Here is a 26,182-nt window from a genome sequence, read left to right on the forward strand (position 1 = left end):
CTCTACTTAAAAGACACGCCCTCCTCACTGGACAGTTAAAAACACCAATCAAACTAACGATGACATCAAGTATTACCCAATCAAAAGTACGAAAGGAGGCATCTTCATAAAATGCGTGTGGGATGATTTGCATGAGACGCTGCTTTAAAAAAAAAATGATAAAAAAAATACGGGATAAATCCCGTCCAGTATTGATTCAAAACGGGACGCGCAGTTTCATTCTCAAACGCGGCACGATTCCGTATTTTAAAGGACGGGTGGCAACGCTACAGTGCCAGGTAACCACCCATACAATCAGATTGTGATTCAGACTAGGAATGCAATGAATGTAATTACCCCGATCTACATACAAGGCGAAAGTCTTGCAACATTCAAAGATGATGGTTTGGGATAAGTACACCATACAACATAAAAGAGCTTATGAAGCCTTGAACCGAAAAAAGCAAGATCTCAGAGATCGTAAAAAAAAAAATAGGAGGTAATGTCGTTTTACTCGCTGTAGATTTTAGTGAAACATTACCAGTTATTCCACGAGGGAGACCAGCAGATGAACTCAACGCGTGTTTAAAATCCATGCTTCTCCCACGCTCGGTTATATGTCGCGTGTTCTCGGGTAGGTGCACCAAAAAATGTATACATTTAAGCATGTAATGGGCAAACAAAAAATGAGGTATACCCGAAGGCACTGCAGTAGTACTTAATGTAACTTTACTTCTTAAATGTTAATGTTTTACTGTTTAATAATTTATACGCTTCTTATATGTTGTTCAAATTCTTTTATCAAAATACCACTGACAGCGCAATGCACGATAACATGGACTGAATACACCATACGCATCCGCCCACAGCTGCCCTGCTGTGCGCAGATAGGAGTTGATTCTACAATAAAATAAAATAAAGATAAAAAGAGTAAAACAATCATCAGCCATAAAGCGTGTGTGTGTGTGTATATGTATATATATATATGTTGATATGTGGATGTGTATATGTATATATATATATATATATATGTAGATATGTATATATATGTGTATATGTATATGTATATATATGTTTATATGTGTGTGTGTGTATTTTATATATATAAAACACAGCAACACTCATAACAATGACAACACAATTACATTGACAATCATGTTACGTTATTTTTAAAATGTTTCCTTTTTTTTTCATAACCTCTTTAACACACTACTTCTCCGCTGCGAAGCGCGGGTATTTTGCTAGTATATATATATATATATATATATATATATATATATATATATATATATATATATATATATATATACATATACACATATACAGTATATATATATATATACACATATACACATATATTATATATATATATATACACATACATATACACACATACATGCACTTACAATAACATAGAAATCAATATAAACAACATTAACATCATTATCATATGAGAATATGAAGTAATATATAAGAAGCACATTTCATATAAATATAAATTATTAAACAGTAAGATCTTCTTCTATAATTTGCTACCGTGGCTATTCGTTTGTCTGTCCAGGATTTTAAATCACCTGTAGCTCGCAAACCGTTTCACCTATTGACTTGAAATCTGGTACACATATAGTACGTCACGTCTACTATCCGCTTTATGGGTGATGATTGTATTACTCTTTTTATCTTTATTTTATTTTATTGTAGAATCAACTCCTATCTGCGCACACCAGGGCGGCCGTGGGCGGATGCGTATGGTGTATTCACTCCATGTTATCGTGCATTGCGCTGTCACTGGTATTTTGATAAAAGAATTTGAACAACATATAAGAAGCGTATAAATTATTAAACAGTAAAACATTAACATTTAAGAAGTAAAGTTACATTGAGTACTACTGCAGTGCCTTCGGGTATACCTCATTTTTTCTTTGCCCATTACATGCTTAAATGTATACATTTTTTGGTGTACCTACCCGAGAACACACGACATATAACCGACCGTGGGAGAAGCATGGATTTTAAACATGCGTTGAGTTCATCTGCTGGTCTCCCTCGTGGAATAACTGGTAATGGTTGACTAAAATCTACAGCGAGTAAAACGACATTACCTCCTATTTTTTTTTTTTTTACGATCTCCGAGATCTTGCTTTCTTCGGTTCAAGGCTTCATAAGCTCTTTTATGTTCCATGGTGTACTTATCCCAAACCATCATCTTTGAATGTTGCAAGACTTTCGCCTTGTATGTAGATCGGGGTAATTACATTCATTGCATTCCTAGTCTGAATCACAATCTGATTGTATGGGTGGTTACCTGGCAGGTAACGCTTATGCTTGGTCATCAAGTCGTCTAACATCTGGCACGTGCCCTCTTTTAATTGCGAGAAGCAGATATATATAGCCAAATTCTCACGCTTCATTGTGGCGAAGTACTGCTTTTAATTTTTTATTAAGAAGAAAAGAAAACCTTTTTAAACGGATCGAAAATATACCAATAATAATTTGTTAAGGATCTGTTTTTTTGTGAACCTCCTTTTCACAACTGTCGCGCTACAGTGTGTGTTTCGTTTATTTGACAGTATGTAGTTCGTGGTAATTACATTCATGGCATTCGTTTTCTGAATCACAATCTGATTGTATGGGTGGTTACCTGCCAGGTTACGCTTGTGGTTGGTGAGCAAGTCGCCTTACGTCCGCCACGTACCCTCTTTCTGTTCCCAGAAGCAGATCATAGAATGGTTTTAATAGTTTACCTTCAAATTATGCAAAGAGTATGTGACACGTGTTTTGCCCTAATTCTGTGCTCTTCATGCGTACACACTCATTGCATCCCCTCTTGGGAATCGAATCTCGAACGTCAGCGCCAGAGGTGAAGCCCCTAACGTTGCGCTACGGCGTGTGGTTTGTTTATACCTCGTGTCTTCTCATTAAACTTTTATCTCGTGAATATGTTATTGCAATCCGCAGCTGGAGCGTTTCTATAAACTTAATTTAAACTTACGTTTTACACCGTGCTTTGTTTCCCTTATGAAGATGCTTGTATGCTTCAGTCGCTCGCTTTTTATTGTTTCGCTCCCTTCTCAATTGTTTAATGAATTTTTTGTTCTTCGATGTTTGCGGCTCTTCCCTCATTTCTCCCTACTGCGTTCACAGTCTTTTCACGTGATTACGTGGGAGGTGTGATGACGTGACACTCAACTCCGCCTCCCACGGCCATCAAGCTGCCGTCCATTACAGTATATTGTCAAAAAAGAGGTTCCATTTATGACCATTACGTGTTGAATTTCGAAATGAAACCTGCCTAACTTTTGTAAGTAAGCTGTAAGGAATGAGCCTGCCAAATTTCAGCCTTCCACCTACACGGGAAGTTGGAGAATTAGTGAGGAGTCAGTCAGTCAGTCAGTGAGTCAGTCAGTGAGGGCTTTGCCTTTTATTATTATAGATTATATATTATATAAAAAAATCCTGCAACGAGATGAGATTTTTACAAGGCTCGTGAGATGAGACTTTGGCCATGAGATTTTCTTATTCACTTTGGCCTTGAGATTTTTTCAAGTCACGCCATCCTCTCAAACATATTGAACCACGGTAATCTCACTTCTCATTCGTGTGAATGTTTTTTGACAGACACAGTTTCTGCTCTCTCAGCTCTTATAAATTTTAACGTTTTCCTCACTTTCAGTTCCCAATTAAAGAAAACATATTATGTCCAAATCCAAAATCAAAAGAATTTCATCACGAATGGTTATCAACAGAAAAAATGAGTACATGGGCAATCCTAGCACAGATAAATGATGAAGTCAAATGAATTAATGCCAAAAATGTCAATCGGTTACATGACAAATTGGTTAAATTCATATCAATAGACTATGCCGAAACAGTTGGTGGTGATCGTGCAGAAGACGAAAACATCAACTTACAATATCCTGAAGAATATATACAACCGTTAACACTGTCCAGTCTTCCAAAATTACTGTAGCATGAAAGATGTATCCAAAAAAGGTAATGTAGTACATATTCTGCGGATAACATTACACAACAAAGGAGATCTTGATATGCCATTTGTATTAAAACATTAACAGTTTCCCGTTAGAATTGCTTTTGCAAAAACAATCAATCTCAGAGCCAAACATTTGAAAATGTTGTTTTATTTAATAGAGAGAAACAAAACGAAATTCAATCACAGGCAGTTATACGTTGCGTTGTCACAATGAAAGTCCAAACACAGAATCAAAATTCAATGCAATATTGACAAAAATTTAATACAAAAAATTGTTTTTACTGAAGTTTTATAGTAAAAGTATAAGTTTAAAAAGTATTTGCGTGTTAATTTCAAATCCAAACGGAACAAAATCGAATCTAACGTAACATGAAACATAACTTACTTTCAATTTATTATGTTTTACTCTTTTTTATTATGGTTAATTACTCACTGTAATGTAAAATAGTTCTATTATGCATATGTAACAATTCCCATGAAAATAAAAAACAGTTTAAATTGTTAATTACTTGATGTAATCTAAAATAGTTCTATTATACATATGCAACAATTCCCATTAAAATAAAAATCAGTTTAAATTGTACATCCACATCCCCATACGTGAGTGAGAGAACCGCAAAGAGGCTAGCGCGTAGTGCAGGCACGGGGGTTGGCGAGCAAAGCAAGCAGGGGACAAGGCTCCCTAGCATAAATATAAAAATTGCTCTAAAATGCCATTTTCACTCCCAGTGTACAATGCAGTATAGCCATTTATACATATATATACTTGGACCTGTGTACAGTACAATCATCATCCAGTTCTTCAGTGGGGCATGATGCTGATGATTGTATGCACGTTTTTGTAGAGTGCAGGTGAAATTTTTCTTGCAGAAGACCTCTGGCTTCTAGAAAGTCCCTCACTATTAAATACTCACATAGTTTGCATATTCAGTATGATTTTTATGAAACTTGCTAGGTATGGGTTACTACCACCTGACTAATTACCATCACCTATGTTATATATGGACTGTGTTCTTCTAAGACACAAATAGCTTCTTTTTTCTAAGATAGAAATAGCTTCTTTTTTTCCTCTGCACACAGTTCACTCATGGCCTCTGCCTGAAAGTGATGAGTCAGTCCTGCTTCAATCAAGCAAAATCCCTGCCTGAAATAACTCTTCTTACTTCAGCTGAATTAGGATCACAAGTCACAATTATCAAATAGTTGTTTTTCAGTTCTGGTTACAATGGAAAATGAATCTATTTTTTTCCGTCCATAAGAATACATAATTGCTAGGTTTTACATATTTTATGAACACACAAGCAGACTTGTCTTTCAGCATAGGTTAGCATCAACATTTTAGGTGTCACTATCTGAAACAGCCTAGACCCAAACTCAAAATGCAGACTTATTGCACACACAGAAGAAGACAGTTAAAGTTCAAATATCAAAAATGTTCACAAAAAGAGGAGAAAAAAGCCATTAAAACCTCTGGACCAAAGACCAAACAATGTTCCTTTAATATTTAATTATTTATTGAAAAAATGTAAAAATCATTAAAAATGATACAAAACCAAGGCAGGAGCAAAAATAGGTTAAAGGCAAACCTGAAAGTGAACAAAAACAACAATCACAAATCATAATCAGTACCATAAACAATAGCAGGGCACAAAACTAGGCATCCAAAATTAGAAAGATGCACAATCCAAATGACAGGAACCAAATCACAATGTCTAAGCTGCAATGTCGACTGAAACTTTTCTATATATACACTTCATGAAGTAGCTCTCCTAGAATCATTATTAGGTGGCTCCACCCTTTTTGGCTCTACATAAGGCACATAACATAATACAAAATGATAACATAATTTAGAATACAGTTTTAAATAGATAAAACACAGAAGGAACATAACCAAGGTAGAGTTAATAATGCAATAAGCAACAGTAAGATTAAATAAAAGAAAAACACACTTGCAATTTTTCAGCCAGGGTCCTCCACTTGCCTGAGATTCAATTCTTGTTTTTGTTCATTTCTGAGTTATTTATGTCAGTGTTAGTTTTGTTGATTATTTGCATTATACCTTGTTTTTGATTTCTTCTCTAAGCCTTTCTTGTGTGCCTTGTGTTTTGCGGTTGGTTCCCCAAGAGGCAGGGCTACCTGCCCATCACTGATAGGGACTATCGCAGCCCTATTAAGGCAAAGGCTTTCCACAGTTCCTGGCTGTTCACTTGAATGTTTTAATGTTTTCTTGCTATTATGCTGTGCCTTGTGCTTGTGATTTTCTGGAATTTTGACCCTTTTTGGTCTTTATTATTACAGGCAATTCCTTTTGCCTTTTGTGCTCCAAAGAGCTTTATTTTGTGCAGTAGAGCATTTTTGTATTTTTAAATTTGGTTGCAGTTTTATCTAGCCGGGGGTTCAACAGTCATTATCACCCAGTCAGGGCCATCTTAACAGCATTATAGGCCCCCGGGCAAAGCACTGCACTGGGGCACCTACCTATACAACCACTCAGCAAGTCACAACATACATAGATTAGCATGGGGCCCCTATGCTCGTGGGGCCCCCGGGCAACTGCCCAGTGTGCCCATGCACCCAGTTGGCAATTTTTGGAAGTGTTTTTGGAACTCTTTTGTGCTTTGAGCTCCAAGTTCATAACAACACTTGAACCAGGGTTAATTATTTATCCTGAGTTTGATTATCAGTGCTGTAGAAAGGTACAGCCCGGACACAGACAGGCAGACACGTTGCAGTCCATCACCACACGTTTATTCATCTACTCACTATTATTTACAATGTCCAAGTGCACCGCCACCAAACACCCCCCACAGTCTCTTCACAATCTCAGCCTCTTCCCTGGCCGTTCCTTCACGACAAACACAGGGACTCTCTTCGCCCGCCTCCTTCTCCAACCTCGTCCTCCTCCTCACTCGACTCCGGCCTTGATTGTCGGGAGGCGGACCCTTTTATAGGCAGCTGATTGAGGGCCGCACCCGGCCACCTGCCACAGTACACCCCCGCTAGCTGAGCCCACCAAGGGCCAGTGGACCGATCCGCGAGGACTGTTCCTTCCCGGCGGCAAGCCGACACAGCGAAACCTAGGACCCGATCCTACAATGTAAAAAGAAAAACAAGGGAGGAGGCATTGCCCTGACGCAGCCCCTCGGCTCGTCCTCCGTTGGGCCAATGCTCTCGGCCCTGATCGGTGCCCCGATGATCCATTTTTCGGCCTCCCAGCACAGCAAGTCCTTGGTCCCCGCCACGGGACCGCCAGCGGGAGCACACGTGCTCGTCTCCTCCCAGCTAACGGGTTTCTCCTCTGCTCCCGCAGAGGACGGCCCTTCGAGGCACGCGTGCACCCAGCAGCGTGTCCTCCCTTATCGGAGGAACTGGCTTTCCCAAGCCGCTTCCTCCGTTTACTTTGTGACGCCACAGCGGTTCGGATCTGCCCATGGTAAGAGGGCAGACCCAGCCCCGCTGGCGTCCGGAGCTTCACGGGGTCAGTCTCCCTTACCTTCCCCGCTGTGTCTCTCCGTCCAGGAGCTCCTGCAGTGTGCCGATCTTCTCTTGCCTGCGGCTCTCGATCCGGCACCGCTGCCATCCCTCCCGACTCCAGCGTCTCCGCCCGGAGGGCACATCGCTCGGCCGGCGGCGACAGCACAAGGCGCAGTTGTTCTTGCAGCTCCTGTAATATCGCCGCCAAAGAGAGAGAAACAGACGGCGGTGGGCTTACCTCACCAGTAGCGTCACTCACTGGCTGCTCTCTATGGGCACTTCCTTGCTGCCCACTCGGGTTGCTTCGCTGCACGGGACGGACATTCCCAGCCCTTGCCTCCGACCAATCACTGGCGAGAGAGCAGGACACGTTGTCCAATCCCGTGCCTGTTAGGAGGAGGGACTTCCGGTCGGCCATCTCACTCTCCTCTCTCCCAGGAGAGCGATTCTCCGGGCAGCTCCGCGGCTGCTGCGGCTGTCGAAGCTGCAGCCCGTCCTTGACGGCAACTCCATCTGCTGCCGCCGTGTTCTTGAGCTGCCCCTGAAACACAAAGTCTGAAAGCAGACCGCTCATGGTCCGCGACTCCACATTTCTCTGCGGGGTTCGGTGCACGGCGCCCCTGCGGCACGTGGGTGAGTTCGCCTGCTGTGCCGGGCCTTCTACAGACAATTTACTGTATGCAGGTCCGCACCTTGTGCCAGGTGCAGCATCCTGCCGACTACGCCACTGTAGAAAGGTACAGCCCGGACACAGACAGGCAGACACGTTGCAGTCCATCACCACACGTTTATTCATCTACTCACTATTATTTACAATGTCCAAGTGCACCGCCACCAAACACCCCCCACAGTCTCTTCACAATCTCGGCCTCTTCCCTGGCCGTTCCTTCACCACAAACACAGGACCTCTCTTCGCCCGCCTCCTTCTCCAACCTTGTCCTCCTCCTCACCCGACTCTGGCCTTGATTGTCGGGAGGCGGACCCTTTTATAGGCAGCTGATTGAGGGCCGCACCCGGCCACCTGCCACAGTGCTTAATATTTTGAGTTTCAAATTTAGCAGAGTTTAGTCACTACTCACAATAGTATCAAAATTTCATGATTCAAGGGCAGTAGGTTATTACCAATTACAAAGTTGTCAGTTTATGAATAACTATAATGCACTGGTAAGAATATTGTATATTGTGGTCCTTGATAAAATGTAAAATTATTGGGGCCACTTTAATTACTGTATTGTATTTTCGGCTGCTAATACACATTTTAAATCTTTTCCCATTATGAGCTGATGAGAACTCATACTGGGAATTAACTATTAACTATATAGTTATAACATAACTATTAACATTATAGTTAGAATTTACAGTAGCTTAACTACTTCTTATGTTTTCCTTATATAGTACTATCCATTCCTAACTTCTATATTTGCATTAATATTTTTCAGTCCTTAATAACACCATATTTAGATCTGAAAAATATTTAGATGTACTGTTTTCAAGCCCTTCTTCCAGCCCTCAGGTGAACTGTACATGTCAGTGTAGCCTACAACCCACCCATCACCTTAACTGAATAGTGGATGTCTGATTTGCATAGTCTCTGCTTGCTACCATAAACTGCAGCCCTATTCTCAGCAGTCCACACAGTAATGTCCAGAAAAATCTACATCCAGCAGTTTTTTTTTAAATCCTATTCTATACCCACTGGACCAATTAATGAGAACCCCCTCTTTGTCCGTGTATGCAAAAAAAGACTAAGAAATAGCTTTTTCCCATCTGCCATAAACTTTCTGAACTCTGAATCTCCTCAGTCTGAGATTATTTTTAATTGAACATGTGCAATAAGCTATATTGGTAATGTGCAATATATTAATGTAATACAGTATATAATATGTAATGTACTATTCATTAACAGGTGCAGTAACAATTTATGCTGCTGCACTTTGAGCAATAGTAATTTGCTCTGGTTAGTTGATCACTTAACACTGTATACAACATATTTGGAATTATTTGACTTTTTTTTAAATGCACCTTGGGGCTGTCTCAAAAACTCCTTTTACTATTTTATCACCAATGGAACCCCTACTTCTTAGGCTCTTTTATTATTAGAAGTCCCAACATCTACGAGAAATTGCATCGTTGGCAACAGTGTGTGGTCCTATCAGTAGTGCAATGTTGCTCCTTCCTAGGCATCTAATGAGAAGTTTCCTGAAATACACAACGGTATAGGTCTCAACAATACTTGCTTTTGCACATAACCCTAATCGTTCAGGGGAAACTGGGCGACATACTTTACCAGTTAGGTAATAGTTAGGTTCAAAGAGATTTTTTTAATGATATTTAAATGACAACGTAGGGCGCCAGAAAATCCACAGAATCACCTGCTTTATGAGAGTATTAATATGTTGAGAGTAAAGATATTACTTAAGCCGTACTCAGAGGTCACTTTTTGTATTGTAAATAATGTTATCATACGATTACAATCAATACAATTTATATAAAAGATTAGCAATTTTGGTTGCAGAAGATAATGTAAGATAGAGTTTGTTCCATCTGCAGAATAAAGTTTGTTCGTCAATTATATAAATTTATATTCAACATTTTAAATCACGTTGTCATTTAAATATTATTAAAAAAACTCTTTGAACCTAACTATTACCTAACTGGTAAAGGATGTCGCCGAGTTGTCTTTCGCCAACTTGTCTTTTTGCCGACTTCTCTTTCGCTAGCTTGTCTTTTCGCCGAGTTGACTGTCGCCCAGTTGCCACCGAACCCCCTCTAATAAAGTTCAAGACACCTGTATCAAAGTTAAAAAAGCTGTTCTGAGTGATTGCGGTGGCCTGCACCTTTTTATGACAATTTACATAGGTATTCCCTTTGAATTTTCAGTTAACAGCATACTGAAAGCTCATTTATACCACTGCTTTACCTACAGACACCACATATTTCTCAAACAGAAATATAAAGTCCCTGCAACTACACCACGCAATACAAATTTTTTTAGGCTAATTAATTTTTAAAACCTATGAGTGTCTTTATGTTTCTTATGTGTAGATGTTTTAACACTTTAATCTCTCATTCATGTTAAATGTTTCCTGGTTTATATCTCTAGTTGATCAATCATCAAAAAACAAAACTTTGGACTGCTCAGAGGGTACATTTTTAAATAAATCAAGCAACAACTGTGTGCGACACACAGAGTAAGTGCCTTTTATTCCACCTTTCATTGTTTGTAATTGCATTTCATTACGTACTCTGACAAAAGCTTCTTGATATGTCTGCTTTACAGTTGCCATATCCTTGGACAAAAGACAATATTTAAAGGGAACGCCACAGCTGATGCAGTGTGTCAAGATAAAGTGTCTACACCAGACAGAATAGGTATGCAACTCTCTATTTAAATCATGCTATTATGCTAATTTTGCCTGTTGTCAGAACCTTTGCATTTTTTTTTCTAGGTTCTGTCATTGATTTTGTATGTATTATAATAGTTGGAATCATCACTGCAATCTGCATTTTAGCATTTTTTATTCAAAAATGTGTTCATAAGGTTTCTTCTATCAAGCTAGGTGAGTGAATTTCCCTTTCATTTCAGTGGCCAGTCATAATGTAGGACGCTATACTGGATATTGTTATTTGTGGTTGGGAGAGTGTACATTTTGCACAGGGTTGCTTCATGTATCTTTTAATTTTACTTTTTAATTTTTAATAAATGAAACATAGGCTCATGTTAATTTACCACCTTTTGGTGCACTGAGCCCAATTCATTTCTTGAATGGATTTCCTTCTATGCAAAGTTTTTATGTTCACCCTATACTCACATAGATTCAGTACTAATGTGAACTAGTATAAAATAGTGTGTGTGTGTGTGTGTGTGTGTGTAAGAGTGTGTATGTAAGATTGTGCTGTGCAAAGGTGTTTGTTAGTGTTAATGTTTGCTGTTCCAAGAACCAAAGTTTAATTCCTGGCTAAGCTGCTATTTGTTTGAATGTCTCCACTGGCACTTTGGCTCCCAATACTCTTCCCAAAGGTATCCATTTGATTAACTGTAGGCTTACAATTAATAAGAAATATGGTGTTGTGGCCAAGGTACTGAACTTTAAACCAAATAACTGCCAGTTCAATGACAACCCCATCTTGCTGTGAAACTCAACCTAAGTTACTTAAGCAGTTGTGCTCTAGTTCTAAAAAGTACAAGTTTATGCAATAGTAAAGTTCTTTGATCATGTGAGTTGCCTTCAGTAAAGGGATTGATGGATAATAAAATTGATAATAATAATAATACACTCTGAATTACTGTAGGTGTGTGACTGTGGCCTGCTATGAACTAAACAAGATTAATTTTGATTGAAAATAAATTATCTAGGCGGCACGGTGGCGCAGTGGGTAGCACTTCTGCCTCGCAGTTAGGAGACCCGGGTTGGCTTTCCAGGTCCTCCCTGCATGGAGTTTGCATGTTCTCCCCGTGTCTGTGTGGGTTTCCTCCGGGTTCTCCGGTTTCCTCCCACAGTCCAAAGACATGCAGGTTAGGTGCATTGGCGATTCTAAATTGTCCCTAGTGTGTAGGTGTGTGTGTGTGTGCTCTGCGGTGGGCTGGCGCCCGTCCCGGGGTTTGTTTCCTGCCTTGTGTCCTGTGTTGGCTGGGATTGGCTCCAGCAGACCCCCGTGACCCTGTAGTTAGGAAATAGCGGGTTGGATAATGGATGGATGGATGGATAAACTATCTATTTATTTGTCAGGTAAGCAATTCCACTACTACAAGTACTATTACTTACTATTACTATTAATAAATAACACTGACAGTAAGTAATATGGTGAAAAATTAATGCAAATAATCACTAAGACCAGCAGTTTTCAGGGCCAATCTGTGGGGACCCATATGCTGCATGTTTTTATTCCAGCCAATTTCACAATCAGTGCATCATTCTTACTTTTTAATGATTGCATTTTAAGATATCTCTGCCCATATTTATCAAGCATCTCCAAGTAGAAAAATAGTCCTTCGTAACTGGCTGAAAAGTCTCAGAGTGATGCAAATTTAGTCCAACTCTTATGAGTAGGAGTAAAATTATTTAATCAATTTTGCAATTTAGGAAACTAATCATAATTTCAAAAGGATGTAGCAGAGCTATGAGCTGTTCTAACTCAGAAGGAGATTTTAGAGGATTCAGTTCAGGCAGATATTGACAAGCACAAGCCAAGAAGAGGCTGAACATTTTGGAAATACTGGACAACAGTGGACTAATCAAAAGATATTGATTTGACAATGAATGATATTAGTAACAAATCTTGTATGTCACATGATCACTCCATCTGTGTAAAAAAACAATGTGCAATCAGCCAAAAGAAAGTACAGTGATCCCTCGCTATATCGCGCTTCGCCTTTCGCGGGCTTCACTCTATCGCGGATTTTATATGTAAGCATATTTAAATATATATCGCGGATTTTTTGCTGGTTCGCAGATTTCTGAGGACAATGGGTCTTTTAATTTCTGGTACATGCTTCCTCAGTTGGTTTTCCCAGTTGATTTCATACAAGGGACGCTATTGGCAGATGGCTGAGAAGCTATCCAACTTACTTTCTCTCTCTCTCTCTCTCTCTTGCGCTGACGTAGGGGTGTGTGAGCAGGGGGGCTGTTCGCACACCTAGACGATGGGGATGCTCGTCTAAAAATGCTGAAAGATTATCTTCACGTTGCTACCTTCTGTGTGCAGCTGCTTCCTGAAGCGACATGCTGCACAGTGCTTCGCATACTTAAAAGCTCAAAGGGCACGTATTGATTTTTGACTTTGTTTTTCTCTGTCTCTCTCTCTCTCTCTCCCTGCTCCTGACGGAGGGGGTGTGAGCTGCCGCCTTCAACAGCTTTGTACCGGCGGTGCTTCGCATACTTAAAACAGCCCTATTTGATTTGTTTGCTTTTCTCTCTCTGACGCGCACTCCGTTGAAGAGGAAGATATGTTTGCATTCTTTTAATTGTGAGACAGAACTGTCATCTCTGTCTTGTCATGGAGCACAGTTTAAACTTTTGAAAAAGAGACAAATGTTTGTTTGCAGTGTTTGAATAACGTTCCTGTCTCTCTACAACCTCCTGTGTTTCTGCGCAAATCTGTGACCCAAGCATGACAATATAAAAATAACCATATAAACATATGGTTTCTAATTCGCGGATTTTCTTATTTTGCGGGTGGCTCTGGAACGCAACCCCCGCGATGGAGGAGGGATTACTGTATTGGTAATGTAAAGTGTAAAATTCAGCTCTGCAATAGCAATGATTTGGATATGTCATACCCAACCATTTCTCAAATTTTGCATCAAACGTTAATTACACTTATAATGCATGAAGTAATGTCTAGATTTTTACACTTCTCTAACAATATACCTGAGGTAATGTTAAAGCAAGGTACATTCATGCAAATCGGCACATACATAAAGATCATTGACTCAAGTGTGGATGAGCATATAGACATGAATCCCAAGAGATACAGTATCAGCATATTGGAGTACCCTGAAGGTATGCAGGGCTGGATTGAACGATTGACAACAAAATGTCACACAGGTACACTAAGTTCTGCATTCCACCAACTCCTGAAACATTCTTGTCACATTTACAAGCCTATGAAGAATCGAGAAGGCAGGCAAAGAGTCTGTGGCAAAAACTGAGCGGGATAGGCTGGAACCTGTCTCAGGCAAAAGTATGGTAGCTTGTTGTGTGAATGTACAACAAGCTTGTACCACAAAGCTGAATTTGTCTGCATGCATTGAATGAGACGTGAGGTGCATGCAAGTGCTGAAAAAAATTAAAAGTGCATGCATGCACTATCTCACCAAGTGCAACTCACACTTTTATAAACTTCTGCATCTTCCGTAGAATTCATACCAACTCCTGTTGCTGTGGTTGAGCATGAGCAGAGTGGGCTGCTCCATACACACACATACACACACACAGGTCTTTCATTTATATATGTCTAATGTATCTGTCAATTTACCCATTTCCTTAAGCACTGATTGCAGGAAACTGGTACCTTTCCCAACAGCACTAGGCAAAAGACATGAATGAATACTGGATGGAGAATCAACCCTTGCAGAACACACTCACACAGATATTGTCCAGGTGCAGTCAGTACGGTGGGTCTGAGAGGCAGCAATGCTAACCACTGTGCCACCTTATTTACATATGGATTTTATTATTATACCCTCTGTGTGCTATAAAAGACCTGATCTCGGTCTTGGCTCCTGCAAAATTTTGCTGCAGTAATCTGCAATTCAATTTCTTTAGAAAATATGACATACTGTAAGACAGTATTACTTCAAGGCCATGTAGGGGTTCAGATCTACTACTTATTGAAAGTTATTGTTCATCTATACTAATAAAAAGCAAAGCCCTCACTGACTGATTGACTGACTGACTGAATCACTCACTCACTCATCACTAATTCTCCAACTTCCCGTGTAGGTAGAAGGCTGAAATTTGGCAGGCTCATTCCTTACAGCTTACTTACAAAAGTTAGGCAGGTGTCATTTCGAAATTCTACGCGTAATGGTCATAACTGGAACCTGTTTTTTCTCCATATACTCTAATGGAGGAGGCGGAGTCACATATCGCGTCATCACGCCTCCTACGTAATCACGTGAACTGAAAACAAGGAAGAGATTTACAGCACGAGTCAAACGCGGGAACGAAGGTAAATGATGTTAATTGTTGAGTGTCTTTTAATACTGTGTAAGCATACATATCAACACATGTGCAATTAAACGTGTGCATTTACGGGGTGATTTCTCAGGCTTAAAAGCTCGCCTTTTATCAAACGCGGGAACAAAGGTAAATGACGTTAATTGTTGAGTGTCTTTTAATACTGTGTAAGCATACATATTAACACATGTGCAATTAAACGTGTGCATTTACGGGGTGATTTCTCAGGCTTAAAAGCTCGCCTTTTATTAAAAAGGTAAATGCAAACTGTTTTCATTCTGAAGGACACAAACCACGTTAGATTTCATGCTCAACAGTAAGCTCAGCACACAGCTTGGTCATATTACAACCGGAGGGGCGAACTGACAACGTGGTATACAAAGAGATCCTTAACAAATAATTATTGATTCATTTTCCCTCAGTTTAAAAATTTTTACTTTTCTTCTTAATAAAAATTTTAAAGCAGTACTTCGCCGCTGCGAAGCGCGGGTATTTTGATATATATCAAAATATATCGCGTCATCACGCCTCCCACGTAAGTACGTGAACTGACCCGCTGCCGTTTGCAATGCCATATTCGCGAGATACAATTTTAATGAGAAGACACGAGGTATAAACGACAGTTTGGATCACTTTGTAACAGAGTTAAAATTGCTGTAGCGAGAAACTTTTAACTGCCGGGTCTTAGCTAACATTAAATAAAGCCGTGGACATCGCAACATCACATAAGAGAGCGGCTCACGTGAAGTGACTGAACGCAGCAGGAGTGATCACTTCGATGAATCAAACCTGTTCAAAAAACATATTACACAATTGATAAGGTACGAAAACAATATGAAACCGATTGTGGATTTGCGTACAGCCACTGAAACTTTGTGACGGCACGAGACTTCAGGTCACGTGTTTGCAAAAGAACCTCATTGAGGCAACTATTTTTACTGGCGGTGGCTCAGGGGAGAGAGTTTTTATTCCTCGCATCCCCGTTATACCCTCTGATCTCCCATTTCAATTCAAACGCCTCCAATTTCCACTAAGGCTCTGCTTCGCAATGACAATTAATGTCTCAGGGACAAACCCTACAAAAGGTTGGCATTGATTTGAGGCAGGACTGCTTTTCACATGGCCAACTGTACGTTGCATGCTCAACAGTAAGCTCAGCACACAGCTTGGTCATACTACAACCGGAGGGGCGACCTGACAACATGGTATACAAAGAGATCCTTAACAAATAATTATTGATTCATTTTCCCTCAGTTTAAAAAGGTTTACTTTTGTTCTTAATAAAAATTTTAAAGCAGTACTTCGCCGCTGCGAAGCGTGGGTATTTTGATATATATATATATGTAGATATGTATATATATATATATATATATATATATATATATATATATATATATATATATATATATATATATGTCAATGTATGTATGTATATATGTATGTCTAGATATATGTAGATATGTATATATATGTGCAAATATATATATGTAGATATGTAAATAAATATATACAGTGGGTACGGAAAGTATTCAGACCCCCTTCAATTTTTCACTCTTTGTCATATTGCAGACATTTGCTAAAATCATTTAAATTAATTTTTTCCCTCATTAATGTACACATAGCACCCCATATTGACAAAAAAAAGAATTTTTGAAATTGTTGCAGATTTATTACAAAAGAAAAACTGAAATATCACATGGTCCTAAGTATTCAGACCCTTTGCTCAGTATTTAGTAGACGCACCCTTTTGAGCTAATACAGCCATGAGTCTTCTTGGGAAAGATGCAACAAGTTCTTCACACCTGGATTTGGAGATCCTCTGCCATTCCTCCTTGCAGATCCTCTCCAGTTCTGTCAGGTTGGATGGTAAACGTTAGTAGACAGCCATTTTTAGGTCTCTCCAGAGATGCTCAATTGGGTTTAAGTAAGGGCTCTGGCTGGGCCATTCAAGAACAGTCACAGAGTTGTTGTGAAGCCACTCCTTCGTTATTTTAGCTGTGTGCTTAGGGTCATTGTCTTGTTGGAAGATAAACCTTCGGCCCAGTCTGAGGTCCTTAGCACTCTGGAGAAGGTTTTTGTCCAGGATATCCCTGTACTTGGCCGCATTCATCTTTCCCTCGATTGCAACCAGTCGTCCTGTCCCTGTAGCTGAAAAACACCCCCACAGCATGATGCTGCCACCGCCATGCTTCACTGTGGGGACTGTATTGGACAAGTGATGAGCAGTGCCTGGTTGTCTCCACACATACTGCTTAGAATTAAGGCCAAAAAGTTCTATCTTGGTCTCATCAGACCAGAGAATCTTATTTCTTACCATCTCAGAGTCCTTCAGGTGTCTTTTAGCAAACTCCATATGGGAGTTGGCCTTAATTCTAAGCAGTATGTGTGGAGACAACCAGGCACATACTGCTTAGAATTAAATGATTTTAGCAAATGGCTGCAATATGACAAAGAGTAAAAAATTGAAGGGCATCTGAATACTTTCCGTACCCACTGTATATATGTATATATGTGTATATGTAGATATGTATATATATGTATATATGTATATGTATATATATGTTTATGTGTGTGTGTGTATATTATATATATAAAAGACAGCAACACTCATAACAATGACAACACAATTACATTGACAATCATGTTACGTTATTTTTAAAATGTTTCCTTTTCTTTTTCATAACCTCTTTAACACACTACTTCTCCGCTGCGAAGCGCGGGTATTTTGCTAGTACCATATAAATGAGAAAAATAAAACATTTCAAAGAGAGGCAACTTCCAGTGGCTTCTAGGTCTTTATAGTTCTGGCCTGGAAGAGGCATAGTCTCATTGTTGGAAGTGGAAGCAAAGTCATTTGTTATCTAACTAGGGAGCCTCCAAATCATGTGTGAGAAACCCCCTCTCTGTTGGTGTGAGGTTGCCTACTTTCCTAGAGCCTTGAAGGTGTCCCTTAAGTGCTCGTACTTGACCGAATGTGGCATTTTGGGGGGTTGTGGGGTTGAGTGCCTCAGTGATCCTTAGAGTTATGTTGTCCATAGATATGTGGTTCTGTCCCTGCTAGAATTACTCATGGCAAATTGGTTAAAAACAATGGGGTTACTGAAGGAATAATCAGTACCAGGGTACCAGGACCCAATCCTTGAGCCTAGCATGGAAGTAGTGTTCACCTAAAGACTGAGTTACCAACATAGCCCAATTAGGCTAAACCTGAAAAAGGTGGATAAAGCTGCTGTCTGAGTGAATGGTGAGGGTTAGGTGCAATGTCAGTAGGGTAAAAGGAAAGAGTGAGATAGATACAGGCAGAGTAGAGCTATTAACTGACTCTTTGGATCTGGAACTTGTGCAGAAGGTAAAAAATTCAAGTTACATATATTCAGACCTATCTCTATGCACAGTGTTTGCTCTGCAACCAAACTCGTCAGTCAAGGGTGGTCTCTGTCTCCTAATGAGCAATTGCCTCACAGGAGAGTTCCAGGGTGGAATCAAGGAAAGTCACAAGCCTTTTCCTTAGTGCTATAAAATTGGAGTGTTTTTTAAGGCACCCCTTAATGTAACTTTGACTTGCAGAGATACACCAAACCGCTTTTTAGTCTTATGTTCCGGATATTCACGTAATGGAAGTCCTGTGCTAGCTCAGATGGATAGAAAGTCTGCTGAAAAGATCTGAAAGACCCAAATGAATAGTAAGGGAAGGTTGGGAAGCTTATATATGTGTCTCTGTTTAGAAAGTATTCAACCCTCACCTCCAGAACAGCATCTTCTACAGCAAGCTTTGGCTATAAACTTGTTGTGGTTGCCATCACGGCAACCATAAGACCCATTAGTGAACAACATAAGTAAAGGAAGCTGTCAAACTGAAGAAAATACCTTCTGTGTAATGTTTTCAGTCTTCAAATTTCACTGAGCTGTACCAGCAAGTCAAAAAGGTTGCTTCTGCAGCAGTGGCCAAAGTGAAGGCCTTAGTGTTGGTCGGAGCCTGCTGACAACAAAGAATTACAGTACTTTCAAACAAACTCAAGAAGTTCTGGAAAAGCTATTGATAGCTGAGGACGTATAGGTGGGATGGAATCAAACCTGCTCACAGCGAAGGTAGGGAAATGTTGACCTCAGCTGTGGATATCGTCCTTAGATTCATCTCCATAGTTGAGGTCACCACAGTGGTGTGAAAAACCTCCCAGGACACATTGGGTGGATTATACTTAGGGGCATTTCGATATTGTTTAGAAGGGTTAAGGTTTGGTCAGCATGGTAATTTGTGTTGCTACCAAGTCCCTCACTAGAAAGACTGGAAACGATGTTGATGATGTTAATGAAATTAGTGCAAATAAGGCTATTTAATTTAATAACTGTTATTATAGGTTATTAGGGTTTTCCAGTGGTTAGTGCTGCTGCCTCACAGATCTGGTGTTGTGGGTTCAAGTTCTGTGCCAAGTCACTATCCGTGTGCAGTTTTCACATTCACCCTGTGTTTTCATGGAGTTTTCCTTCTAGTACTCCTGTTTTCTTCACAAATCCAAAACCAATGGGTACTAGACAGTTGCAAAACAAGACTTTTGAACTGGGGGTAGGGAACAAGCTTATTAGTTTTCAAATGCACACACATTCCAAGTATCCAAGTATTTAGAACATAATTGATGGGAGCTCCTATTACATTAAGGGTGAGTGTCTGATTTTAAACCCTGTGTGGATTCGTAGGGTAGCTTTCCTCAATGTTAAGACTGAATAAGGAATCTACGTTATTATTCTTAGCACTGATAAATTGTGATGGGCCTACAACACCATAATTTTCATCACTTGCTGTATATTCATTTCTCTCTCATCATTGTAGTTTTCATGTACATCATTTACACTTTTCAATGTATTTGACTTTATTGTTTGAGCTATCCTCTTTCATCTTACTTTTTTCTGTGTCATTTGTGTGGTTGCTTTCCTCCTCAGGTGACTTGTCTCCATCCCACTTGACACTTTGCACTTCCTGTTGTTGCTTGTCATTGCAGCTTTTACAAAGTGTTGTTGTAGATTGGCTTGAGCAAAAAATGTATGAGCAGAATCAGGATTGAGGTAAAGAGAGCTCTTTCTTGCTGCTTTTTGTCCTTCAGTGCACCTGGCTTGTGCCAACCCATTTTCTGGAAGAATAGCATGTAGGGAAAGAGTCTTGTGGCAACATGGCGTAGCTTTTTTAAACTTAAATACTACATCTGTAATATATCAAAAAAAACAGAATGTTGTTAAGTAAATTACATTTTTTGTGACGTCTGTGGGCCTTGGGGTGAATGCCCCCACCTGCTGGCTGCATCACTTCTGTTAGGTTATTTGACAATCTTAAATTTGCCTTGTAGGTGTGTGAAATCTCTGTGATGAGCCCAGTGCTGCTAGAACAGAGTCAGGCCTCTCAATGACCCTGAGCTAGATTGTGCTATGTTAACTATTATACTTTATTAATCTATTAAAAACTAAAATTGATATTCATTATAATAAAGAGAAACATTGTTTGAAGAACACCTTACTAATGCACATGGTATACATTGTCAACTTTGGTTTTTCTTCTATTCACAGTGTTCCGGCTATGCTGTAATGAAGACATTAGGGTAATATTCTGATATGCATATATCTGTTTTAATTTATATCATCTTCCTCATTTAAACATAATATTTAGTGTGCTCCATCTCTCTCTTGGGAGCTCTATTTAAGACAATATTTTGTAGTTTGGATATGAATACTGTATAACTCATGCAAGAGCTCCTTCAGTCTACTTTCATTGTACAGCATGTCACTAGTTCTTCTCTTATTTTAAATGTGTTAATTTTTTGACCTAGGAGGAAAACGGTAATGTCCAGCCTAAGGGTGAACAGTTGATTATAAATCCTTCAACTACAGAGAGTATAGCGAACAATAGTCAAAATGACAGGAAAATTGATACCACACAGTGCATGTCCTATGATGGCAGTGGTACAAGAGATACTGCTCATTTTGACCTGGACAGCTCTCCAATAAGCACCAACAGCACAGATTCAACAAGTGGCCTCTTTGGTAAATAAAATTATTTTGCTTAATCCGTAATTCTTATTTAAGTAACTTGAAAACTAATGTAATTTTTATGATAAACATGATAAAGTTTTTTTTCTATTTGAATCCACAATTTAACATTTAACAGATGGAGAAAAAATTATTTGTTCATATCTGAGTGTCTCTGTGAGGAACTTCCTAAAGGCAAGAATTAGACCTCAAGATTTAGCCACTAATTATAGTAGCTGAAACTTACATTTTCTCTTTGGCTTACCCATTACCTTTACGTAATCCAACTGAATAGTGCAAACAATAATCAATAAAATTCTAATGAATAATTTATGCTTCATACTGTAGAAGTGATATCCAGTGGTTGACCATCTTTTTTTTTTTTTTTTTTGCTTTGTTTTTATCTCAATAGGACCACTGCATATCTATAGTCCTGGCACGGTCATTGTAGGATTGATTAACAATGTTCAAGACCATTCTTTGGAGCCAAATCAACATCAGGGAGAGCCAAGGGCTGAGAACACAGATTTATCAAAGGATAATGATCTGCACTATCCAGAACAAGAGCATGGCACTTCATGGTCTTTCAGAGGACATCCACAGAAAGATGGAAAAGACAGTCACATCTCAAAGGAAGAACACTTAGACTCAGACTACATATGTATTTCAGAGGTCTCACAGGGAAATGTCAGTGAAACAAAAGAAAAGAGTGTGCACAACTCAGGGACTGGGAGATTGATTTTTTAGCCTACTAGACATAAATACAGACAACAGGATATACTGGCTTTTTCCTTACTTTTTTATAGGTGAACATTAGCCAAAAACATCCCCTAATGAATAATTTCTGCAAATGTTTTGATAGCAGTGTTTACAGGTACAGTTTTAATGTTTAAGTCTGATGTTATGTCTGCTTAAACATACATGGCAACATTTTAATGTTTAATATGGCATCAAACAAGGCACTGTAAAAAGACAGCAATTCAATTTAAATAAGTTTAGTTTATGGGTGATTATTTGATCCTGTCCTTCAAATCAGTCTGAAACTTGGTAGGTGGATCTGAAGAGGCATTTCCAGATATAAAATTTTCATACCTTTTTAGCATTACCATTAACATGCTGACTGAGCTCCAGAAATGTGGTTTTGGTGAGTTGTGTAACCCATGAAAAATGATAACAGGAACTTTGGCTTCTGCTGCCAGATTGTGTATTGCATAAAAATATTCATAACTACAAAAAAGAGGCTGTAATCCATCTTTACAAGCTCAGCAGTGTTTGTAACTGGCATTCTGGTTAATGGACTGGTGCATTTATTTTCCAGCCTGGACAAGTAGGATAAATAAACTTTCAGATTCCATGCTTTCCTAATATACTCTACTTCTGAATGCCAGTTCACTTTCCACTACCCTAGAGCACAATACATGTTCTTTGGATGTGAAAGTACTCTACATTACAACTGTGATTCCTTCTTGTACTAATTCCAGCATCATTTCAGCAAGTGGACTCCTGACTACTGGTGGAATTAATCAAAAAGTTTAAAAAGGCTTAATTTATATATATTCTAAAATGAGCATTTATTTGTGCATACTGTATCAGGTTTTAAAATGTGCATACTTGTACAACAGCAACAGCTTAGTAAGCTCTCCAATTTAAAAAAAAAAATGTTTTATTTCTGAATATATATTTTTCCTAGGACACCTACTCAACATGTCTTCTTGCTTAATTTATCGGCAGAGTAGTTTATACATATTACTTTTTACATACTATATATAATTATGATTTAAAGGTTGCTGGATAAGATCAAAGTTATATAGTGGCCAATGTCAGTTTTGTATTGCACAAAAGTTCACATAAAACTTAACAACATATAATTTGCTATCTAGGAGCTATGAATAACATGCAATGCATTTTTATGTAAATATTCTGTAAACAGTATATAGTTGTAGGATCTCATTTACCACATGTACAAATCTCAGCCCAACAGACTCTCTATAGATACAAATCAAGATTCACAAAATTGAAGACTCCTTCCAATCACACATATTCCTTAAGAAAATTAAACAGTTTTAAACTGTGATGCACACATTTTCCCTTTATTGCCTTATTGTTAATTTGTGATCAAGCAAAATCTGGATATTTCATTAATCAATACATACTGAAAATTCATTTAGTGTGAAATCATTTTTTTAAAGTACAAGTTACAAAATATTGTTCACAACCGTATTCCTATCAGGTTGCTAGGCTTAAAGAAACTCTAACTCAAGTGTGCTAGCATAATGTAATTGTACATACTGTAATATTAATACCTGCAACTGGATCACAATGCATCCAGTACATCTGAACACTTGTCACATTTATGATTTACAAATACATATTAATGAATTAAGAGTTTTAGCATCTCTACAACCTTGAACTGTATAAACTGGGGAAAGAAACAATAAAAAATTGTTAAATCTAACTTATAAATAAACAAGTACTTGGTTAATACTGCATGCTTTGTTTAATATTAAGACAGGTGTGTGGAATTGTCATTCATTACTGGAAGATCAGGTGACTTTGCAGTGTCTTGTCAATCTCACACATTTTCCTTAATGTGGAGGCACAAAACATGTCAATACCACTGTAACTGCCATACAGATTCAATTTTATATGTTTGAGCCCTATGCCCAGCTGCTGCCCTAACAAAGTCTTAATGTTCACTTTGGTGTGAGTTTTAATGCTCCCATACTCGGGTGTTCCTCTTACATTCCAAGCACGTGAGTGTTAGGTTTTTGGATTTCTGTTGTTTTGTGTATTAGTTGGTCCTTTCATATCGTAGCATCCCTGGGGTTTAAGAGATGGAGGAATGGACTTATAACTCCGGCAACATTAATGGTATTTAGCCTGTAAAGGGACTATTAGTGTTCATTGTCCTTTTCTTTGGCTGTTCTGTAACACCACTCTGATGTTCAGCAGCTCCACAAGCTCCCAGCTGCTTCAATTCCAGGCTGCACGTACATCTCACACCACTCACCTTGGGGGTCTGTGGTAACAGGACCTCCACACTTTACTCAGCTCCATGAGCCAATTTAAAAACAGGATCCTAACCGAGGCTCATTGGCAACAATGGACAAAGTCCGATGGACTTCATCAGCAGTAGAGGGGGCTTCTGTAAGTTCTCTATCTGCACCCTGCTCCTTAGAGCTGCTTTTGTGACTGGCTTCTCCAGTTAAAACCACACATTCTGATTGTCTGGGGCCACCTGAAAAATGTGTCCTTCTCAAGTTCACACAAGGACAATGACAATATACTGCAGCCCAATCCAGGACTGGTTTCTGCCTTGCACCCAAGTGTTGCTGAACAAGGCTCTGACTGTCACCAAACTGAATTTGATAATACATGTGTGACAATGTTATGTTTGATGTCTCCCAACAACAATTTGAGTGCAATGTGTGGTGTGTTAATCACTTCATTATATGGCATTAAGGGCTTTACACTAAATGAAACATATTAACACATAATGGTTTTTTTTTTTTGGAAGTTTCAGATTTGTTCAACCTGTTAAACTCGTTAATTTGAGAAAACACGTTTTGTATAAAATTGTGTGTATAATGTTATATTCAAACCTTTAAAGCTTCCTTTATATATTACATTAGTTTATGCAAATACAGATATGGCGTCTGGGTGTTTGGGCCTGCAGCCTTTTGATGCTTAGGCCATGAATAAGAGGTACATTAATTTAATTTCATTGATCAAGTAGCCGTTAAGCTGATGTCACATTATATGACTTCTAGCCATGGGGTATATCAGATTTGCCGACCACAGTTGTTGATATTGTTGCTGGACCATGACTTAAATGACTGAAAAACACTGCCCATATCACATTTTAGTGATGGTACTCCAACTTTCCAGCACAGTCTTGTTTGCCCATTTTTCTAACAGCCAATAACGTGCAGTCTGATGATGCTGCGCAAAGGGTTAATAGCTAGGGCAAGTTCAGCCACAATTTAATCTCTGTCGGCATATGTGAAACACAAGACATCAGACAGATTAGTTTCCTTTCTGTTTGTAAGATTCAAAACATCCATGTTCCTTATTCCTTGTTGCTTCTTTATATGCATTGCATTTCTGGCTGACCATTCATTGAATTTTAGCTCTCATGCACACAGAACCCACCCACATGACAAAATACAAAACCGATCCTGTTTGATTTTATCGGAGTCAGCAAGCTGCAGACTAATTGGAGTGAGTTGTTGAGTATGTCACATTACATAACTAACTTCACAGGAGTGTGCTGCCTCCAATTTACTAAGATTATGCACATGAAGGTTACAACTGAAAATTTCAGGAAAAAAATCACATAATGTGACAATCTTTTAGAGCTCATGATAATTCAATTAACAAGCAAATAATTTAGTCAACTGAAGTTTTATTTTCAAAATTTTTTTCATCACAAGAATATAATTTAAAACATACCATTTAATGTGGATGAGACTCTGGCTTATGCCAATTTTTACCAGGACTCTGAAAGCATCCCAAGTCTAAATCCCAAATAATAAAATTAACTGCCAATGTTTGGACGGGGTGGCAGTTATAATACTTTAAAATACGTGTATAGTTCAAATATAAAACACAATTAAACACATTCAATAGCATCCGTTTTACAAAGTGGTCCAGCAGTCCTTGTAGAGCAGGAGTTAAATTTACATTTGAGGTATTTTGGAATTTTATACAGATCTGAACTGAAACCCATATTGGTGTCTTCTTCAATAAAATTAAAGTCTTAATGCCATTTAACATTCCAACTAAAATATAATTGTGGAAGGATGTATTTTTATTATGAGTAACTGCAGTACGGTTTTCTATTGACATTTATTTTGCAATTTGTTTGTATATAAAAGGCTTCGTTTTATAAAATAACATTTAAGCATTAAAATATTTGGTTACGTTTTACATTTTATTGTGCTTTCTTTTTTTCAATCTATGTTTTTGCACTTTGAAAACTAACATTAAAGCGTAAAGATAAACTCAACACATTGATTATGACATTTGAAAACAGTTCTGA

At 38.7% G+C, this 26,182-nt stretch overlaps 1 protein-coding gene across 1 annotated transcript in view; it reads left to right on the forward strand.

Annotated features, from left to right (window-relative positions):
- Nucleotides 1-26,070, forward strand: part of LOC114657990 (tumor necrosis factor receptor superfamily member 1B-like) — a 96,149-nt gene extending 70,079 nt beyond the window's left edge. Inside the window, exons 5-10 of the mRNA XM_028810000.2 lie at nt 10,548-10,635; nt 10,725-10,816; nt 10,894-11,004; nt 20,683-20,714; nt 20,943-21,156; nt 21,554-26,070. Coding sequence (XP_028665833.1) covers nt 10,548-10,635; nt 10,725-10,816; nt 10,894-11,004; nt 20,683-20,714; nt 20,943-21,156; nt 21,554-21,888 — 872 coding nt within the window. The 3' untranslated portion in view covers nt 21,889-26,070. The remainder of the gene's footprint in view (nt 1-10,547; nt 10,636-10,724; nt 10,817-10,893; nt 11,005-20,682; nt 20,715-20,942; nt 21,157-21,553) is intronic.
- The last annotated feature ends 112 nt before the right edge of the window (nt 26,071-26,182 follow it).

Source organism: Erpetoichthys calabaricus, chromosome 9 (genome assembly GCF_900747795.2).
Source record: "Erpetoichthys calabaricus chromosome 9, fErpCal1.3, whole genome shotgun sequence".
NCBI classification, from domain to species: domain Eukaryota; kingdom Metazoa; phylum Chordata; class Cladistia; order Polypteriformes; family Polypteridae; genus Erpetoichthys; species Erpetoichthys calabaricus.